General features: G+C 38.7%; 1 protein-coding gene across 2 annotated transcripts in view; it reads right to left on the bottom strand.

Moving 5' to 3' along the window:
* ALCAM (activated leukocyte cell adhesion molecule) overlaps positions 1-17977 on the bottom strand; it is a 212752-nt gene extending 194775 nt beyond the window's left edge. Inside the window, exon 1 of one of the 2 annotated variants that reach the window (XM_054504151.2) lies at positions 17331-17977. In XM_054504151.2, the coding sequence (XP_054360126.1) occupies positions 17331-17403 (73 nt within the window). In that variant the 5' untranslated portion in view covers positions 17404-17977. The remainder of the gene's footprint in view (positions 1-17330) is intronic. The other variant, XM_054504150.2, reaches the window with a different exon arrangement.
* Positions 17978-18673: the final 696 nt, after the last annotated feature.

Below are 18673 nucleotides of genomic sequence, written 5' to 3'. Positions count from 1 at the left end.
TCAGCTATCAGCAAAGCAGAAAAAGAAAAACTGTTTTATAGTATAATGCTACTGATCCACATAATTATAATCTGTGGCAGTATCTTTTTTTTTTTTTTAATAGCCATTTCCCTTTCATGCTAATTTCCAGGTCTCGTCTTTCTCTTCTTTCTGTAGAGAGGTCCTCTCATTCCCTCTTGTACCTTCCTCAGCAGAACAATCTCTCCTCTTAAACATCACTTGTCCTCTCCTGTTACAGAATACTCACTTTTCCTGTGATCACATCCTTTACCATAAAACTTAACTTTTTAAACCTATTTACACAGAATAAAATAAGGCTTGTTGATGATGAAAATTATTTCACCACATTAACCCTGAACCCTGTTTCCATTGAAAATGGAGAACTCACTTACTTATATATTGTCTTACATGTTTGTTGGGCCATTTTTTGGGGTCATATACTGTTAATGTGAAACCTATATTAGATGCCAAGAATCCAAGAATCCAGGCAATATTTGTCATAGGAATGGACAACATTTTTTCTAGTGGTTAAAAAAAAAAAAATTAATCGTCATGTAGACTATTTGATTAATCCAGACTCTTGACAAGTCACTGATATGGCCTAACCAGTTTTACATATTTGAAGAAAGAGAAAGTTCCATTTCCTTGGCTTTTATTTGATAATACCTTTACTCTGACTACTTTTTGATGCATATGCTATACTGCATTCAAAGTCCTATATTGAAAAGGCTAAATGTGAGATTTGATTTTATAATTAAAAAACTAAAAAAGTACAGTTGTCAAACTTAAAATTGGCTATACAAATGTATCGGTAATTCTTTTGTGAAGTACTATTATATACGTAGTATAAAAGGTTTTCAATAAATGGGATCTGCCATTTATTGTAGCACATCTGCCACAATGTGCTAGATTTATATTGGTTTATCTGGATATGTACTCTTATAACATATTATATTAGAAAATATATAGATATATAAATTTAAATATATAGATATATAAATTTAATATATATTAAATATATACTAAATTAAATATATGCTAAATATATAGATATATAAATATATAAATTTATATTAGAAAAATATAAAAATTTCTGGGTGGGAACTCAGGAGACAACCTGACTATAAGACTTAAGTAAAAAATTCCTAAAAGGATTTTTTATGAGGCATGAGAGAATAAAACCAGGATAAAGATGTTAAAATTCAGAGTAACTGGGAAGAATACAAAGTAAGGCAAGAAATAAATCAAGAACTCTGAAAAAAGCTTTAAATAAAAAGATTATAGAAATTAAAATTATTTTGCCCAGGGAAGAGGCATCAGACTTAAAATTATTACATTTTCATCTATCAAGTACCATCAAATAATGAGATACAGTTTTAACTCCAATTCTGAACTTTTTTTAAAAATCAGTAATGGCCTATTTCTTAAAATGATATGTTAGTTGCAGGAACACAAGTTTTGTTTTGCAGTAAAAATAAAGTATTTCCATTTTTTTCATGAATTTTTCTTGGGTTTGTGTCTGAATTTTAAAAATTCTTCAATAGAAAATGCTTTTGCAAAAGTAATACCAGACTTTCTCTAAATTATTTCTAATATTTTACTGTTAACAGCATTCAAGGGATGACCCACAATACACATGTATTTTCTGTGGTATAGATATATTAAATTTTGCCTGCATGACTGGTTAACTTTCTCATGAAATCTTTTCTATACTTTTTTTGCCATATTCTGGAAAATGTCCTGCTCCACCGGTTTAATTTAAGAATTAAAAATAAGAGAAATAAAAATATTACCTCTCATGTACTGCCTATTGAGAAGGTATCCTTACAGTTATCCTAGAAAAACCTACAGTTTTAAAAATAAGTTAGTTTAAATTAATTTCTATATTTCTCTGGATGATCTTACATTTAATGTTCAATGTTTATAGAAGCTCTAGAGGAACAAAGTTATCAAAGTTTTTATTTTATGTTAGCCTGGATTGGCACCTGGAAGAAAAACTAGGCTAACTCAATTCCATTTTTCCATTTCTTTCTTTTTTTTTCTTTTTCTTTTTCTTCCTTCTTTCCTCCCACCTTTTTGCTTTTCCTCTCTCCCTCTCCTCCTCCTCCAGCTTCTTTTATTCTATACATTACTCAGTGCTCATCACTATAAGTGTATTCCTAAGCCCCTTTATCTATTTTACCCATCCCTTCCCTCAACCTCCCCTCTGGCAACCACCAGTTTGTATTTTAAGAGTCTGATTTTTGGTTTTCTCTTTTTCCCTTTGTTCATTTGTTTTATTTCTTTAAATTCCACATATGAGTTGAAATCTCATGGTATTTGTCTTCCTCTGTCTGACTTATTTCACCCAGCATTCTACCCTCTAGGTTCATCCACGTTGCTGCAAATGGCAAGATCTCATTCTTTATACATCTGAGTAATATTCATATAGATAGATATAGATATATACACCCCACATCTTCTTTATCCATTCATCTGTGGATGGACATTTGGGTTGCTTCCATATTTTTGCTGTCGTAAATAATGCTGCAATACCATAATGCTTTGATTACTACAGCTCTGTAGTGATCTTTAAGTCTGGGATTATGATACTTCAAGCTTTGTTCTTCTTTGTCAAGATTGTTTTGGGTATTCAGAATCTTCTGTGGTTCCACACAAATTTTAGTATTACTTGTTCTAGTTCTGTGAAAAATGTTCTTGGTATTTTGATAGAGATTGCATTACATCTGAGGATTGCTTTGGGTAGTATGGATATTTTAACAATATTGGTTCTTCCAAACCATAAGCATGGAAATCTTTGAATAGATACTAACTCAATTCCATTTCTTTTTATACTTCATCTGTATAGCTTGAGTAGACTATGGCAAATGTTTTTGTGGGTTTTGTTGAGAACCATAATTCAGGAGACTTATCATTCTCGAATTAAGTTTCTAAAAGCAACTGAAAGTTTACCTCACTATAAATATTTCTTATTCATATGTGAATGTATTTGCAATTTTAAATAAGTTTCATTAATCAAGATTTCTAATTTTTATTAATCCATTTATTCAATCATCATATATGTTCTGAGGATATGTTATATATCAGCAGACACGAAGTTAAAAAAAGATTAAAGGGCGCCTGGGTGGCTCAGTCGTTAAGCGTCTGCCTTCGACTCAGGTCATGATCCCAGGATCCTGGGATCGAGTCCCACATCGGGCTCCCTGCTCGGCGGGAAGCCTGCGTCTCCCTCCCCCACTCCCCCTGCTTCTGTTCCCTCTCTCGCTGTGTCTCTCTCTGTCAAATAAATAAATAAAATCTTAAAAAAAAAAAAAAAAAAGATTAAAAAGACAGCCCCTGCCTGCAGGATCTCAAACCAAGGGAAGAATGGCAAGAATAAACAGGCAATAAGTGAAGTGAGCTCTGAAACTACAGAGGATGGACACTTTACAAAGATCGGGGAAGAATTTTTGGAGGAGATGGAATCTAAATTCTGTTCTGAAGGATGGGGATACTAGTTATTCAGGCAAAAAAAAAGGGCGATGGGAGAGGGTGTGACAGAGAGTGTTCTAGAATAAGACAGTGACAGGGAACAAGAAGGCTATGGTACATTTAGAAGTATGGCTGGGGCATGGAATTCCAGGAAAGACTGTGTTGAAAAATGTAACTAGAACCTTTAATGCTATGCTAACCAATTTTGTATTTTATCCTCATTCTAATGGGGAGCCACAGACTTATCTTAAGCAGAGCAGGAATCTATTCATCTTATATAATTTTAGAGGCAGAGGGGAGAAGAAATTAGAGAAGGGCTAGACTGAAGTTTGAAAAATCCATTGACTGTGCTTATTTTTTACTTCCTTAAAATATTACATCACCATGCTCTATTTTACTCTGAATCCACAGAATCTACATATACCTGTCTTTTAAACACACATGCTTTCATATTCCTAAGTTACCTCTCGCCTACTTACACTAATGACCTAAAACAACAATATGTTCTCAGACGCTGTGAACAACAGCCTGCAAGGTGTCTCATTTCCACCTTTAAATTTACCTTTAAATTTAGGTTTCAACCTCAGAATTGCAATGCAATGATGTTTCATTATCAGATGAGAATTATGTCATAATGAATATGATACTTCTAATTAGTGAACAAAGTTTGGAAATTTGTGGATGACTTATTTGTGTTATAAAGTGAGGAGATTCAAGGCTATACCCAAAAAATAATATGATGTCCCTGTCATTCATACGCCATTTCTTGAATGAGGGGAAAAAACGTGTAGTGAAGAGGAGCTATAACTGGCAATTTTATAATTTTGAACAACCTGAGGCCGCTCTTTTTTATGTACTCATGGGAGTAAATTGGATTTATAATCATATTTTGGGGAAGGTGGAAAGATTAACTGAGATTAAATAATTGAATAATACTAACAACTTATAGAAAGCTTATTATTTGACAATCACACTGTTGAATGAGCTTATCCCTACTGCACAGGTTAGGACAGGAGAAGGGTTAAGCCATTTGCCCAATGTCACCCTGATTCTTAGGTGGAGACGAGAGACATGGGTTTCAAAACCACACAATCTGGCTCCAGAACCACATTCTCAAACTCTAATCTATAATGGAAAGTAAGCACAATAAAACAATTACTTACTTTAAAAGAATCCTTAAAACTATAATGAGTAAGCTACAGGCCTCAATCCCCAGGCTGCTCTCTTAACAGCACATCTTATTTCAAGATGAAATGTTTAAAAGCTGTCACTGGGTTGGCAATTCTTAAATATGCCAGAGAACTGGGCCATTTCTTTAACTCATAGCATTTTAGTAATAAATTAGGAGGTCTAATGTGTGGGATTATACAATTTTCTGCAAAACTCAACAAAATAATTTCCATTTTGAATAAAAAAATAAATAGGGATCATCATTTTAAATGTTTTTTTTTTAATTGGACCTCCAATATTGCTTTCCATCAATTCAAACCCTTACAAATTTCTCTAAGTCAATGTATAATTTTGAATCTTAGAATTTTTAAGCTTCAAAGCTCTTGGAAATCATATGATACAGTACTTCCATGACAAAAGTGAATCTCATAAAAGGTAAATAAATTGTCATGGTCACACACAGGTGATGGATCAACTTGAATTGAAAATATAGTTGGAGTTATCTGAATCAAGGGGATAGTTGGGAAAATAAAAAAGAGAGAAAGATGTGAGTGTAGACTGGTTCCATGTAGAAATCTATAATCATTTGGTTAAAAATCTAGGCATTGCCATCAGAAGGGATGAATAACCTACTATTTACATCGACATGGGTGGAACTGGAGGGTATAATACTAAGTGAAATAAGTCAATCAAAGAAAGACAATTATCATATGGTTTTACACATACGTGCAATATAAGAAATAGTGCAGAGGATCATATGGGAAGGGAGGGAAAACTGAATGGGAAAAAATCAGAGAGGGACACAAACCATGAGAGACTCTTGACTCTCTGGGAAACAAACTGAGGGTTGCGGAAGGGGAGGTGGGTGGGGGAATGGGGTAACTGGGTGATGGGTATTAAGGAGGGTACATGATGTGATGAGCACCGGGTGTTATACGCAACTGATGAATCATCGAATGCTACATCTGAAACTAATGATGTGCTATATGTTGGCTAATTGAATTTAAATTAAAAAAAAAAAAATCTAGGCAGAGTAATTGAGAAAAATACCAGCTATTTCTCCTCCCCTATTCAAATATATAGCTGTTTCCATTTAATAGATAACACAAAAGTAGTATCAAAAAATTCAGTATTTTATCATTGGAAATAAACTTTGTTCTCCTTTGATGCCTTGCTACATTAGAGTGAAGTATGCTTTATGGGAGTATAGCCACTTTAATTTCTTCTAGGGATTTATTATCCAAAGGATACAGAGAACTAAAAACCAGGATTTTAAAGCATATATTATTTGTAGAAGCATTTTTGAATCCCATTAATAAGGATATTACTCAATTTCTAAAATATTGTTAACATTCAAATTATAGATTCTTAATAATTTCACTATTAAATTAGACACCACCAGAAAATCATAATAAACAGAAGCACCCTACAGTATTCATAAAAGGAAAGTAGTGGAGCTCCCTCTATTGAATTATAGTTGAGAAAATGTGCCTTGTATATAAAATCATAATTTTATCAAAATTATTATAATAGTAAAATTTTTTCTCTTTCTAATGTCTAGTATCTTTCAAATTATAGAAACACATACACAATATCAATTTCTAAGGATAATTTTATAAACTACAGATGTCCTTATAATTTTAGAGTATATATTCTTTCTTAATAGTTTTGGCTTGCAGGAATCACATTTAAGATTGTAATTTTCAATTTGTGGGGTTTTTTTGTTTGTTTGTTTGTTTTCCTTGAGTTGATAAAACTGAAATTGCTTGACTGATATTGGGACTATGAAACATTCTAATAAGAATATGAAGTCCAACTTTGTTATGGAAATCCCCCAAAATGTACTTAGATGGAACTGAAATATATCTTCCAATCAGTAAAGTGAGGTATTTTCACATATTTTTCTGGTATGAATAAACTGACATTATTATAGTTTTATGATTACTAAAAAATGTGATTCATAACAATTATTGGTTGAGAGTCCACTATGTGTCAGGCTCTGAGAAATGCTATACACTCCATTACCTTATTGGGATATCTGTATCAAATGAACTTGGTAATATTGTTATCCTCATATTACAAATCAGAAAACAGATACAAGAGCTAGAAAATCAAACTAATGCTCAGATCCACCACCCAAGCCCTGGGACTCTGGTGCAATAGGGCCTAGGCTATGTATTGATAGTCTGTGAAATCTGTGAGCACTGACATTCCATAAAAATTAAGCAGAGAATTATTTTTTTTAAATATCACAGAGGTATAACCGTACTATCTACAATAAAATCACTATTCAGGCAGTTCAAATCCTTTCTAACCAAACATTTTGGATCAATTCTAAAAAATGATAACCTCTAAACCATACCCTGAAACTCTACTCTTTTTTTATTGTTTTATCATTTATTTTAGAAAGGAGACATATTTCTTATCAGCAAAGAGAAAAACAGCTGAGCAGATGCAGGTTTTGTTTTAATAAACAGATACTTATTTGTCATTCTAGTGTGATAAGAAAAGCCATTTATCTCATACTAAACAGTCATTTCCAAAAGAAATTTTCTATTTGAGAACCAGATTACCATCCACTGGGGTTGGGTTGAGTAAAGGATTAATCCAACAGGGTAAATCCAAATATGTATTACATTTTACTCTTAGATCTGGTAGCAAAAGCATTATTCATATTTAGAGCCAAGCCCATCTCTGCAAAAGTATAAAACCTATGTCTTATAACCAACATAAGCATTTTTCTTGGGAAGTGTCATAGCTATCACCAGGTAGAGAAAATGCTTGCAGAATAAAGTATACATGCCACAAGTTGAAATATTTAAAACTAAATGCTAGGCAGAAACTGCTTTATTTTTGAAATTAGTTTGTGCATACTAGTGTTAATTCCATCATGAATATTTGTTGCCTTGTTTAAAAAATATATTCTCAGCACATACTTGTTGAAAACTCTTCATAGACATATTGTTATATTTTTTACATAGAAGTTGCAATAAAAATATGTTTTACTCTTTTCCATAATAGGTCTAAAAATTACAGGGTAAAACATATTTAATGGCACTAAATTTACAGAAGATGATACTTTTTATCCACTAGTAAGTGGATAAAATTTTGAAGAGCCTGTTAAAACACACTTGTTGGAAGAATTAAAATATGACTTACTTAAAAATAACTGAATCTGTTTAGTAAGACCTGTTATGCAGGGTTTACAAAATGGCATTAGTCAATCCGCCTACACAATGTATATTTACCTACAATGAACTAACACAAATATTTGGAAACCATTTGTGTAATATAAAACAATATCAACTATTCTTAAGGCTCACGTTGTTGTCTCTTAATCCACTGTTTCAGTTAATCTGATCCCATTGAGTATGAATCTTCCAAAATGAAAGGAAATATGAACTTACATTTACACAGTTCATGTTCTAAAAGTTAGCCATCTTATGTAGAAAGAGCGATGATAATAATTCATTATAAATGCACTTATTTCACCCATTTTCAGCCCCAATACATGCATCATAAATTTAAGCACCAAACTATCTAAAGCTTTTGCCTTACATGTGAGCATGTGTGTGCCTATTACTCTTATAATTCTCATTTTTCCCATAGTTTTAAATAAAGAAGAATCAACTTATTATCCTGTTTTTTTTTTTTTTAAGTTATACTTTCTCCATAAGTCTGTACTATTAATATGAGGGAGGGGCATCCCCATATGCTCTTGTTGGGATTCTAAAGATATATACTCTTTTTTAATTGAAAAATAACATACAGCATTGTATTAGTTTTAGGTATACAACACAGTGATATATGTATATATTGCAAAATGATTATCACAAGTTTAGTTAACATCTCATCACCACACAGTTACAATTTTTTCTTATGATAAGAACTTTTAAGATCTTCTCTCTTAGCAGCTTCCAAATATACAATACAATATATACTCTCTGAACTGTAATTTTAGAATTTCTTCTAAATGAAAAATGCACATATTCTTTGACTCAGCAATTTCACATTCAGGACTTTTCCTACCAACGTAATGGCACATATGAACAAGAACATATATTAGGATGTTCACTACAGTCATGTTTGTAACAAAAAAGACTGGAAACAGTCTACATTTCTAAGAACTGGGGAAATGGTTAAATGGTGTGTACAATAAAATCCAAAACACCTTCAAAAATGAGGTAGAGCTATATGTGCTGATATGGGGTAATCGCTAACTCTCCAAAATGTGATGTTAAGTAGAAAAGGAAAGGTACAAAATGGCATGTATAGTATGTTCCCACTTGATTTTTTTTTAAAGGGGGGAAGTATATATGCAAATATTTACTTGTATGTGAGTATTTGAATAAGATCAAACAGACCCTCTCTGAACCCCTCAATCGGTGAGTAAATTAGGGAAATCATAGGAAAAGTATTCGAAGGACTTCAAAGAATTCCTGGTGACCTCCAGGAGTTAGAAGCCATGTTCCTTCCCATGTTGACATCTTAACTCATGCCATTCTCTCAGCCCATATCTTCTGCTTGATTATTCCTCAGCACATACTTCAGATGTTACTTCCTGAAAGAACGTTGCCAAATTTTTCCTAAAGTCCAGGCCAAGTCTGGCCATTCTGATGTAAAATGCTCTTTATTTGTCCTTGTAGTACCTAGCAAAACTTCTAGCAAATTATATCATTAGTTGACTGATGTCTATTTCCCAGAGAGAACATAATTTCTTGGCGTGACAAGACCTTAACTGTCTAGTAGTTAGTTTTATTGCAGTATTCCCAGCACCAAGCACAATGCTTTGCACATACTGAGCACTCAATAAACAATTACTGAATGCTGTTATATATGCTGAATGGCTAATTTCCATGAGTATTTTAAGTTTTTATTTTAATTCCATTTAGTTACCATACAGTGATATTTTAGTTTCAAGTTAATTTAAATGAGTTTTAATCTTGGACTGGCCAACAATGTGACACTTAGACAAGTATCTAAGTAATTTTAAGGTCCTTTATACCTCCAAACCTTGAATCTATGAGTTTAGGCATAAATGAAACTAAGAACATTGTTGTCTCAAAAAACTGGCTAATTTGCTATGGAATTTTAGGTAATCTTTTAACCTCTGGCTTTATCTATCTCAGCTGTCAAATAAGAGAACTGAACCAGCTGAACGTCCAAGGCAATTTCTCATTTTTTCCAACAATACCTCTTCTATCACATTTTACTTCTGATCATGATTTGCATGCCTTTAACCCTTCAAAATTGTGTGCACTCTCTCCCTCTCCCTCCCCTCCCTTTCTCTCTCTTCTCTTTCCTTCTCTTATCCTGTTTTTTTTTTTTTTTTAAGTTATACTTTCTCCATAAGTCTGTACTATTAATATGAGGGAGGGGCATCCCCATATGCTCTTGTTGGGATTCTAAAGATATATACTCTTTTTTAATTGAAAAATAACATACAGCATTGTATTAGTTTTAGGTATACAACACAGTGATATATGTATATATTGCAAAATGATTATCACAAGTTTAGTTAACATCTCATCACCACACAGTTAAGATCTTCTCTCTTAGCACTCTCTCCCTCTCCCTCCCTCCCTTTCTCTCTCTTCTCTTTCCTTCTCTTATCCTGGTTTTTTTTTTTTTAAGTTATACTTTCTCCATAAGTCTGTACTACACACACACACAAACTTTCCATAATTTTATTTCAGGGACGATAAGGGTTCAGCCATAGGATAGTGGTTTTATTGACACTGCTTGAGCCTCTATAATCTCTCATATTCTCTCATAGGATCTAGAAGAGGAAGGTGTAAACAATGAATATGGGGCTAAGTAAGGATACTTGCTGCTGTCATATCCCCCACTGGTTGACTGACTGCAAAAATGGTACTAATTCTCTCTCCTGGGGTTTATCCACACTATTTGCCAAGTTTTTTAGCTCCTTCCATTCAGTAGGAGGAGATGATTTCCCCACCCTTGAATTTGAGCTGGGCTTGGGACTTGTCTTCCCCAGCTGATTGTGGCAGAAGTGATGGTTTGCCAGAAGAAGCTTTCCATATTTCTGCTTTCTCTTAGAACCTTGCTTTCACCAAGAGACTAAGTCTAGGGAAGCCTATTAGAGAATGAAAGACCATGGAGAAGAGTCAATTTTCCCTGAATGACGACGAGCCAACTCCCAGAAGCAAAACTGCCTAGCCTGACATGCAGCAAATTATAGTAAAATGAAGATACCTAACTAAAATCAGAAAAACACCCAACTCTCCAGACTAAGTTGCCAGAATGCAAAATAATGAACTGCATAAAGTGGTTGCTGTTTAAACCACTATGTTTTGGAGTGCTCTATCACACAGCCTAGTTAACTGATATACTATGGTTCAAAATTTAATAACAGTAGCTACACATGTTTTTATGTTCTCTTCTTGATTTGGAACTAGGTAAATTCCATACCCATAAACCCTCCAACCATTAGGGAAAATACTCGGAAATGTGCTGACAAGAGTTTTAGCCACAGTGACCAATGCCCTCTCTCTTCATTCGGCCTTATTAGTGAGGACCAAACCATGGCATCCTTTACTTTGTGTGCTTAGATAATATTCTCTCAACCTTTCCTACCTCAATTCCCTTTTGGGGTTTTCTGAGTACCTGAAACACTTATTTAGATGGACCAAATAACACATGGGTGCCTAATTAGGAATAGTCAGTCTTGGCACGAATTGTCCTAGCCATATTGTTGGCTGCCCCAAGTCAGGTCACCAGTTGTAACTGACACAACTGTAGCTTACATGTACAAAAAGACTTAAGAGCTTCCTTCAATTGTATATGTATCCCTGATAATTATTTTCAAATCCAATTAATAGTGGAGCTACTGAGAAACCTCAAAGAAGAATAGAATGGGAATTGTGCAAAATGGCTGAGAAGGAATTTCAGGATCAGACTGAAATCAGCCTTCCCTAGATAAGAAGTATAGCTCCCAGGTGAATTTCAAACACCATTATTCTCTTGGTATCTCAGGTCAATTTGGTTTCCATTCCAAATACGGGATCCTTAATGTTTTACACCCACTACAATATTCTAAGGTTCCAGGATACAACCTCACATCTCTCCTATACTGGACATTAAAAGGGCTTGTGGCCTCTTATTGGTATTTCATTGTACCTGATTTAAAAAAAAAGGTTAGAAATATGCATTTTGTCAGGATGACAGTACTTATAGTTAAGTAGTCTAAGACAGACATATCAACAGGCACGTCATTAATAATCATGGTAGCTATATAATTTGTCATCCCAACCGCACTTTTGAGGGTGAAATAAGATACCATTAATAATTGAATCAGGACATCAGGATAAACCAGGACTGTCGTGGCTATAATGGGATGTATGGCTCATGGAGTAATAGAGAAGGCAGTTTTAGGGGAAAAAGGTTGGGGGGGTGGGCAGGGCTGGCTAACAAGCCAGAGAAGGTGGACAGAGGTCTAATTTCTGATTAAGCTATTCTCCTGCAGTTTAGTTTCATTATGTTGCAATACTATGAATTCTTAGACACAGGCATGCTCATTGAAATACTTCAACTCAAAGTCGAATTAAGTAATCCTTTGTTTATTGTTTTGGGTTGGACCAATTTCCCCTTGAATGGAATGGATAATTGAGAACTGACTGGATAAATAAGAGAGTAAACACTAAAAGCTAATTTCATTCTCGGAACACACACTACAATAATGGACTATGATAATAGGTTACCATAAAACAAAACTGAATACCACAGCACATTTAGAACTAGTTCTAGCTGAAATATATATGATATTACATCTAGTAATAAGGTGGGGAGGGAAGCACATAAATTCTGTTATTTAAACAAAGAATCAACTGGATGGAAATATCAGTGACTCCGAATATATAATAATAGTTTGTACACCATAGGATACTTGTAATAACTATAGGATTTAACCTCATCCAATAGTCTATAATATCCTCTTCTTAAATATAAAAGACATACGTTAGGGGCGCCTGGGTGGCTCAGTCTTTAAGCGTCTGCCTTCAGCTCAGGTCATGATCCCAGGGTCCTGGGATCGAGCCCCGCCTCAGGCTCCCTGCTCGGCGGGAAGCCTGCTTCTCCCTCTCCCCCTCTCCCTGCTTGTGTTCCCTCTCTCGCTGTGTCTCTCTGTGTCAAATAAATAAATAAATAATTTTTTTAAAAAAGATTGTATTTATTTATTTGAGAGAGAGCGAGAGTGAGAGAGATCACAGAAGGAGAGGGGGAGGGAGAAGCAGACTTGCCACGGAGAGGAGAGCCTGATGCGGGGCTGGATCCCAGGACCCTGAGATCATGACCTGAGCTGAAGGCAGACACTTAACCAACTGAGCCATCCAGGCGCCCTATACATTCTATTTTATCACAGCTGCACCTATGTTGCTTTCTTGCATATTTGGGACATATATGCATGTGTCTGCTTGAGTTAACAGCTTTAGAGAGCTAGAGCTCTTTGGTGATGTTTTATTCTAAATAAATGGCCAGAACAGAAAGAAATGTGTTTAAGACTATGGGACAAGGAGATTATAAAGCATTTAAGATACTGTATGACAAAATACTGCCATCTAACACCAAGTTATGCAGACAACTTAGTGCTCAATTTTACAAAGGCCTATGTTTAGTGACATGAAAACTTGAGGGAAAAAAAGAAAACAGACATTTTTGCCTGACTTAAAAAAAATGGTCACAATGATAATTAAATGTAATAGTGCTTTTCTATTAATAATATAATAAAAGTCTTAATTAATATAGCATGTTTTAGTTGAAAAATTCAAAATGCTGAGCAAGGGAATTACTAATTTCATCAAAATCAAAACCATGCATTACAAAGGAAGAGAATTTTACAAATGGGAAATAAGAAGGAACAGAAAAATAGCTTTCCCAAAGTCAGAACATTCTTATATGGCATAACTGAAAACTGAACACATGAGTGCTGACTCCAATAAAAAAAAATAATAATTTCTGGTAACACTCAAGGCTATTAAAGTAGGTTTTTATTCATTTTCCTCTTTTTAATAAGTTAACAGCAAACAAGCATTCTCTTCCAAAATTCTATTTAAAAAGATAAGTTAGATAAAAGTCCAGAAAAGTTTGGAATTTTGTCACAAAAATATTTTGGATTTGTATAGATTTTAAAACCACAGGAAAACTTTATCATTTTCTATTTCCTTCTATATTGCGCTTAAAACCAACTATTTTGTTTAGGGGCATCTTTAGGATGTACACACAGGCTTTGTCACATGAGCATATTAGCATCAACGATCACTTACATTTCATTCTAGGAAACATATATGCAGTTTAAATAGAGGTAATCTTCCAGGAGAGATGGGTTACCCTAATGGGGTTTTTTGAGACCTAAAAATCTTTCCCACTGTTGGGATTTCTTTTCCCAGGACAGTGAGATACTAATTCCTCTCTATCACACTTTTTTTTTTTTTTTTAATAGCCCTGTTCAGGCCTGGACGACTAAGCACAAGATATTGTAATGGATTTATACAAGTAGGAAAAAAGATGGAAAATTCGCAATTGGGTTCCATTGACATTTTCTAGCAACACAATTTATATGAACTGTATCCATTCAGTCTGTCTGAAAGCATTAGAAAAATACAATTGGATAATGACTCTGCCTTGCCCAAATCAGCTTTTTACCTTAAGTCATTAGAAACAGTTTTGATCTAAAGAGATCTCAGAGAATAGATCCTTAGTCCACTGTTTTACTTACACATGAGAGAGCCAAAGTCCGAGTATGTGAAATAACTTGCTCAAGTGTCCAAAGGTGAATGATGTTGAGCCAAGCCTAGAAAAGCAGTTTACCGAAAATAGTACCCCATTAAGTTGTAAATTGCTATTGGATTAAATAAATCATCAAGGAAAAGGCAATATTTACTGGTAACTAAGCAGTTTGCAGCTTTTAAATTAATAAATTTTGGTAGTCCCACATCAGACAGTCTGCAAGGACATTATTTGAGTTGATGCTTTCCCCATGGCCTATTGAGGTAAAACTGAATGTGTTGAGAACATAATATCCCACTGTGGGGGGGGGGGGGGAGAAACTTTAAGTGTGCTTATGTCTTGGAATTAACCTTGTATCAGTGAGAAATTAAGAAAAATTCCTGAGAGGGGTGCACACAAATGACCCATGAGAAGAAACAGTTAACTGCAGGGTCCCACCTCCTTGTTGCAAATAATCAAGGAAAGCATTTTTAAAGCAATGCAAAATGTCACCACAGGCTGACGCTCTTTCTACAAGGATAATGAGATTCCTGTTTCCTCGGATGCTGAGCACTTACTTCATTGCCTTTATCTCCGAATTCAGTTTCTGTGGTTCGTGCATATTCTCCTCCTCCCTTCAAAACAGGTAACATGTCATGCCTGAACCATATCAATGACTACTTGGCAACTACAGACCAAAAGACCTTCAGGAACAGTTTCACAACTGGAATTTTTGTTCTCTAGGTCTCGACACATTACTACTAAAAGTGCTCCGGAAATAAAGGTCTGCCGGCGGGTAAGTCAGTTAGTCTCTTTGGTTAAGCCGGCCATTGGCACTGCAGCCCCACCGGGCTCAGCGATGCAGAGGGCTCCGAAGGAGGCGCACTTCCCTTGCAGGACTTGGGTCCTGAGTCTGGACAAGGCGCTTTCAGTGCCACAACCCTTTCTTTTAAAAAACACAGTGACATGGCACCAAAAATTCCGCACATATGCCAGCCCGATAAATTCAAGGAAACCACCGATCTGAGGGTCTGAGATTTCTGACCCTCAGATCAGCCGCGGTCGGCAGCGCGGCGAGAACACTCCCCGCTCACCGAAAGCGCGCAGCTGGGTACTGGTGGAAACGCGAGCTTGCCACTCCAAAAGAATCCCGTAGAAGGAAGTCTGAAAGCGGAGCCTTTCCCTTTTTAGCAGTTAAATGTGAGGGATTATCTGTCCCCCGAGGTGGCTCAACGGAAAATAAATCCCAGAGCGACCGCACGGAAAAGGGAACTGGGCGTGTGCGAGTGGTCCCGGGGTGTGGGTGTAGGTGAGACTGCACTCTCAAAATGACGAGAGGGTTAAACTGAAAACCAACTGTGGGAGGATGGATCTTTGCATTTTACCAACGACCTCACCCCATCAACCCTCGTCTCCCCTCGGCTCCAGAGTGAGTACCCTTCCCTCCCAAATGGGGCAATGGGATCTTGAAAAAGTGAAATACACAATGTGCCAAAGTCAAGGGGGTCTCCCCTTCCCACCACCGGGTGTTCTTACCCCACCCCACCTGCTTTAAATCCGGTTCTACTCGCGTTTCACAGGCTCCGCCCCAGAGCCAGAGATTTGTCACAGAGGCTTTTTTCTCTAGCCTCAGAACTGCAGGTGAGCTCATTACCTCACACAGAAATGTAACTTTATCATAAAGAGATCCGGAGAGGGCACCCCCCCACCCCGCACCACCACCACTAGCGACACAGTAGCAGCAGTTCACAAACACTTGTGATCTTCAGACTCTAGCCCCCAGCCTCACTTTCCCTCTCTTCCTGGGAGAGATCCAGAGGCTTTCAAACCTCTGTTTTTGGCCTCAGTTTGCCAACAACTGAAAGGATGTGCAGAAATTAAAGATGCTAAAGGGAAGTGAGTCTTTCTTTAACAAAAACTAAAGAAAAGGGCACAAGAATAAACAGAAGCCGAAAAAAAAAAAAAACAGGAAGTAGGAGTTTTTACTTGCAAATTACCTACGAAGGGCTAGAGATAAAACTTCAAAGGGAGAAAAAAATTCCAAAAAATCCTCAAGTCTAGCGATAAAATGAACCTAATGCTCTATCAACTGACGGCGAACATAAAAGATGCCCTGTAAGGACCAACTCGCGTCAGCCGACCGCTGGGTCTCAGGATGACAGCCCCAGGGGCCGTCCCTAGGGTAGGAAAGGGATTCCCGACTAGATATTTTAGTTATTGGGGATTTTGCCTATTTTTCTTCTGAGGCTCAGTACATAACTAAAAACTGGGGTTGAATCACAGGTCCTAAAAAATCCACAAATCGCTCACTAAGGTCTCAGAACCCTGGATTCCAGCTCAGGCTGTGTTCTTTGCCTACCACCACTCACCCCTACAATCACTACCCACCCAGACAATGGGGGAGGGGGCGTTCAAACCATGATTTAAGCTGTAGGTTTTTAAGGGAGTGATCAAAGTCCTCCCTTTCTCTTCCACCCCTCCCTTCTTCACCTCTTACCGAGGGGAAATTACCAGTGATTTAATGCGAAAAAGTGCGGACAGACATTGCCAACGAGCTAAGCTAAAGGAAAACTGCCCCGAGCGCAGTGACGTGGACTTTGATATCCGGAGGCTGAAGGAATTGTCAGAGGGCAAGGGCTCGCCACCTAGGCGGGAGCCGCAGGGGGAAGGAGAGAGAACCAGACGAACCTCACGGGCCCCTGGAGCCCCAACCCCGTCAGCACCCAAAGTTCGTGGAGATTTACCCAATGCCCCCAGTCCCTGCCCAAACTTGAGCCAACCGGCCGGGCCCAAACGTGCGGCACAGGTGACTGAACCCAGGGCCAGCTCTGTGCCCGCACCGCCGTCCCCTTACCTCCCCCACACGCCCGGGCGCACTTCCCGGGAGGTGCGAGGCCCTGGCCCGGGACGTAGGAAATTACCCCCGGCCCACGTCGGCCTGGGGCTGCTCTGAGGCCCCTGCTCACCTGGCCTGAGGACAGCGGCGGAGATCAAGAGGCAGAAGACTAGACGGCAGGAGGGGCCCGCCTTCGATTCCATATTCCTCCTCCTCCTCGGGGGCCACCGACAGAGTCCGCGCCGCAGGAGGGGGCGTCGTCCCCGGCCCCGCGCTGCCCGCGAGCTCGCAGGTCCGAACACAGGGGCAGCGGCTTCTCCCAGACACACGGCCCCCCTGGGCTCTGAGCGCTGGACCTTGGGGTCTCCGCCGCAAGCAACTTTCCACCACGCAGTGCCCCAACTCTTCCTCCCTCTCCTTCAACACCTGCCCTTGGCCCCTGGGCTGCTCTCCCAGGCACCGATGACCCTCTCTTGCCTGGAGACACTTGAGTATTTCGGAAAGGTGTACGTGGTTCTTTTGGGCTGGTCTGTTATTCTCCTTCTCTTGGAATAATAATTATAATGGTAGTGGCAGTGTGCATAAAAAGCCCGGTGCTAGAAAGGAATCGCCTAGGGTGGCAACAGGGGCGGTGAGTCCCGGCGGTCTCCTCAGGTGGCAGAGCGGTAGCAGCGAAAGCGGCGGCGGCAGCAGCGGTCTTCGGGCTGCTCTGAGTGGAGGGACTGGAAGGCGTGTGTAAGCTGCCTTTCTCCTCCTCCCTCCCACCTCCCTCTTCTCCCCTCCCTCCTCTCTCCTCCCCGCTTCCCAGGACGCGGCGCCGAGCAGGTGGTTGGAGCACCGACCTGCAGCCTAGAGGCGCTGCAGGACCGAGTCGCAGACCCAGTCCGGCTCTGGCACTTCGCGGGGGAGGCGCTCGCTTGATCCCTGGGCCCCCGAGTAGGAGGGGCTTTCCCGTGGCTCCGCCCCCGGGGCCACTCTCGCCAATAGGGAGCAGACACAGGAGCCGCGCGCGCCGCATGGGCCCGCGCGACTGCCTCTTTCCAGTGGCTTTACCGTCGCCCTCTCGGTGCGGACTTCCATTTCTTGGTGCCCACCCAGCCTCGCCAGGGTTTAAAAGCCGCTTGCCCCAGATTTCTATTACGGTGGCTCGCTCCTCAGGGATTTTTTCGGCGGTGATGTTGCAGCCTCCATCTTCAACGAAGAGTAGTGGGGCAGGACGGTGGGGGCGGAGAATTCACCGGGGGGAGGAGGGAGGGGGCGCGACTTGGGTCTAAGGGAGGGAGCGGACGAGGAAGAAAGGTCTGGAGGGCGTGGCGGAGGTGGACCCTCGCCTCCGGAGAGTTAACTGGAACAGCTGCTGGTCGGCCGGGGGCAATCCAAACACTGGGCTAATTCCTACCCCCCCCCCCGCAACCCACCTCTCGAACATACCTTCTTTTGAAGGCAGATCACTTGAGTCGACTGCCCAGTACC

Source organism: Mirounga angustirostris, unplaced genomic scaffold, assembly GCF_029215605.1.
Source record: "Mirounga angustirostris isolate CCGP_5_RB_7025 unplaced genomic scaffold, mMirAng1.0.hap1 SCAF_1, whole genome shotgun sequence".
Classification (NCBI taxonomy): domain Eukaryota; kingdom Metazoa; phylum Chordata; class Mammalia; order Carnivora; family Phocidae; genus Mirounga; species Mirounga angustirostris.
The sequence above is the reverse complement of the archived record's forward strand: the minus strand, read 5'-3'. Positions and strand labels throughout refer to the sequence as shown.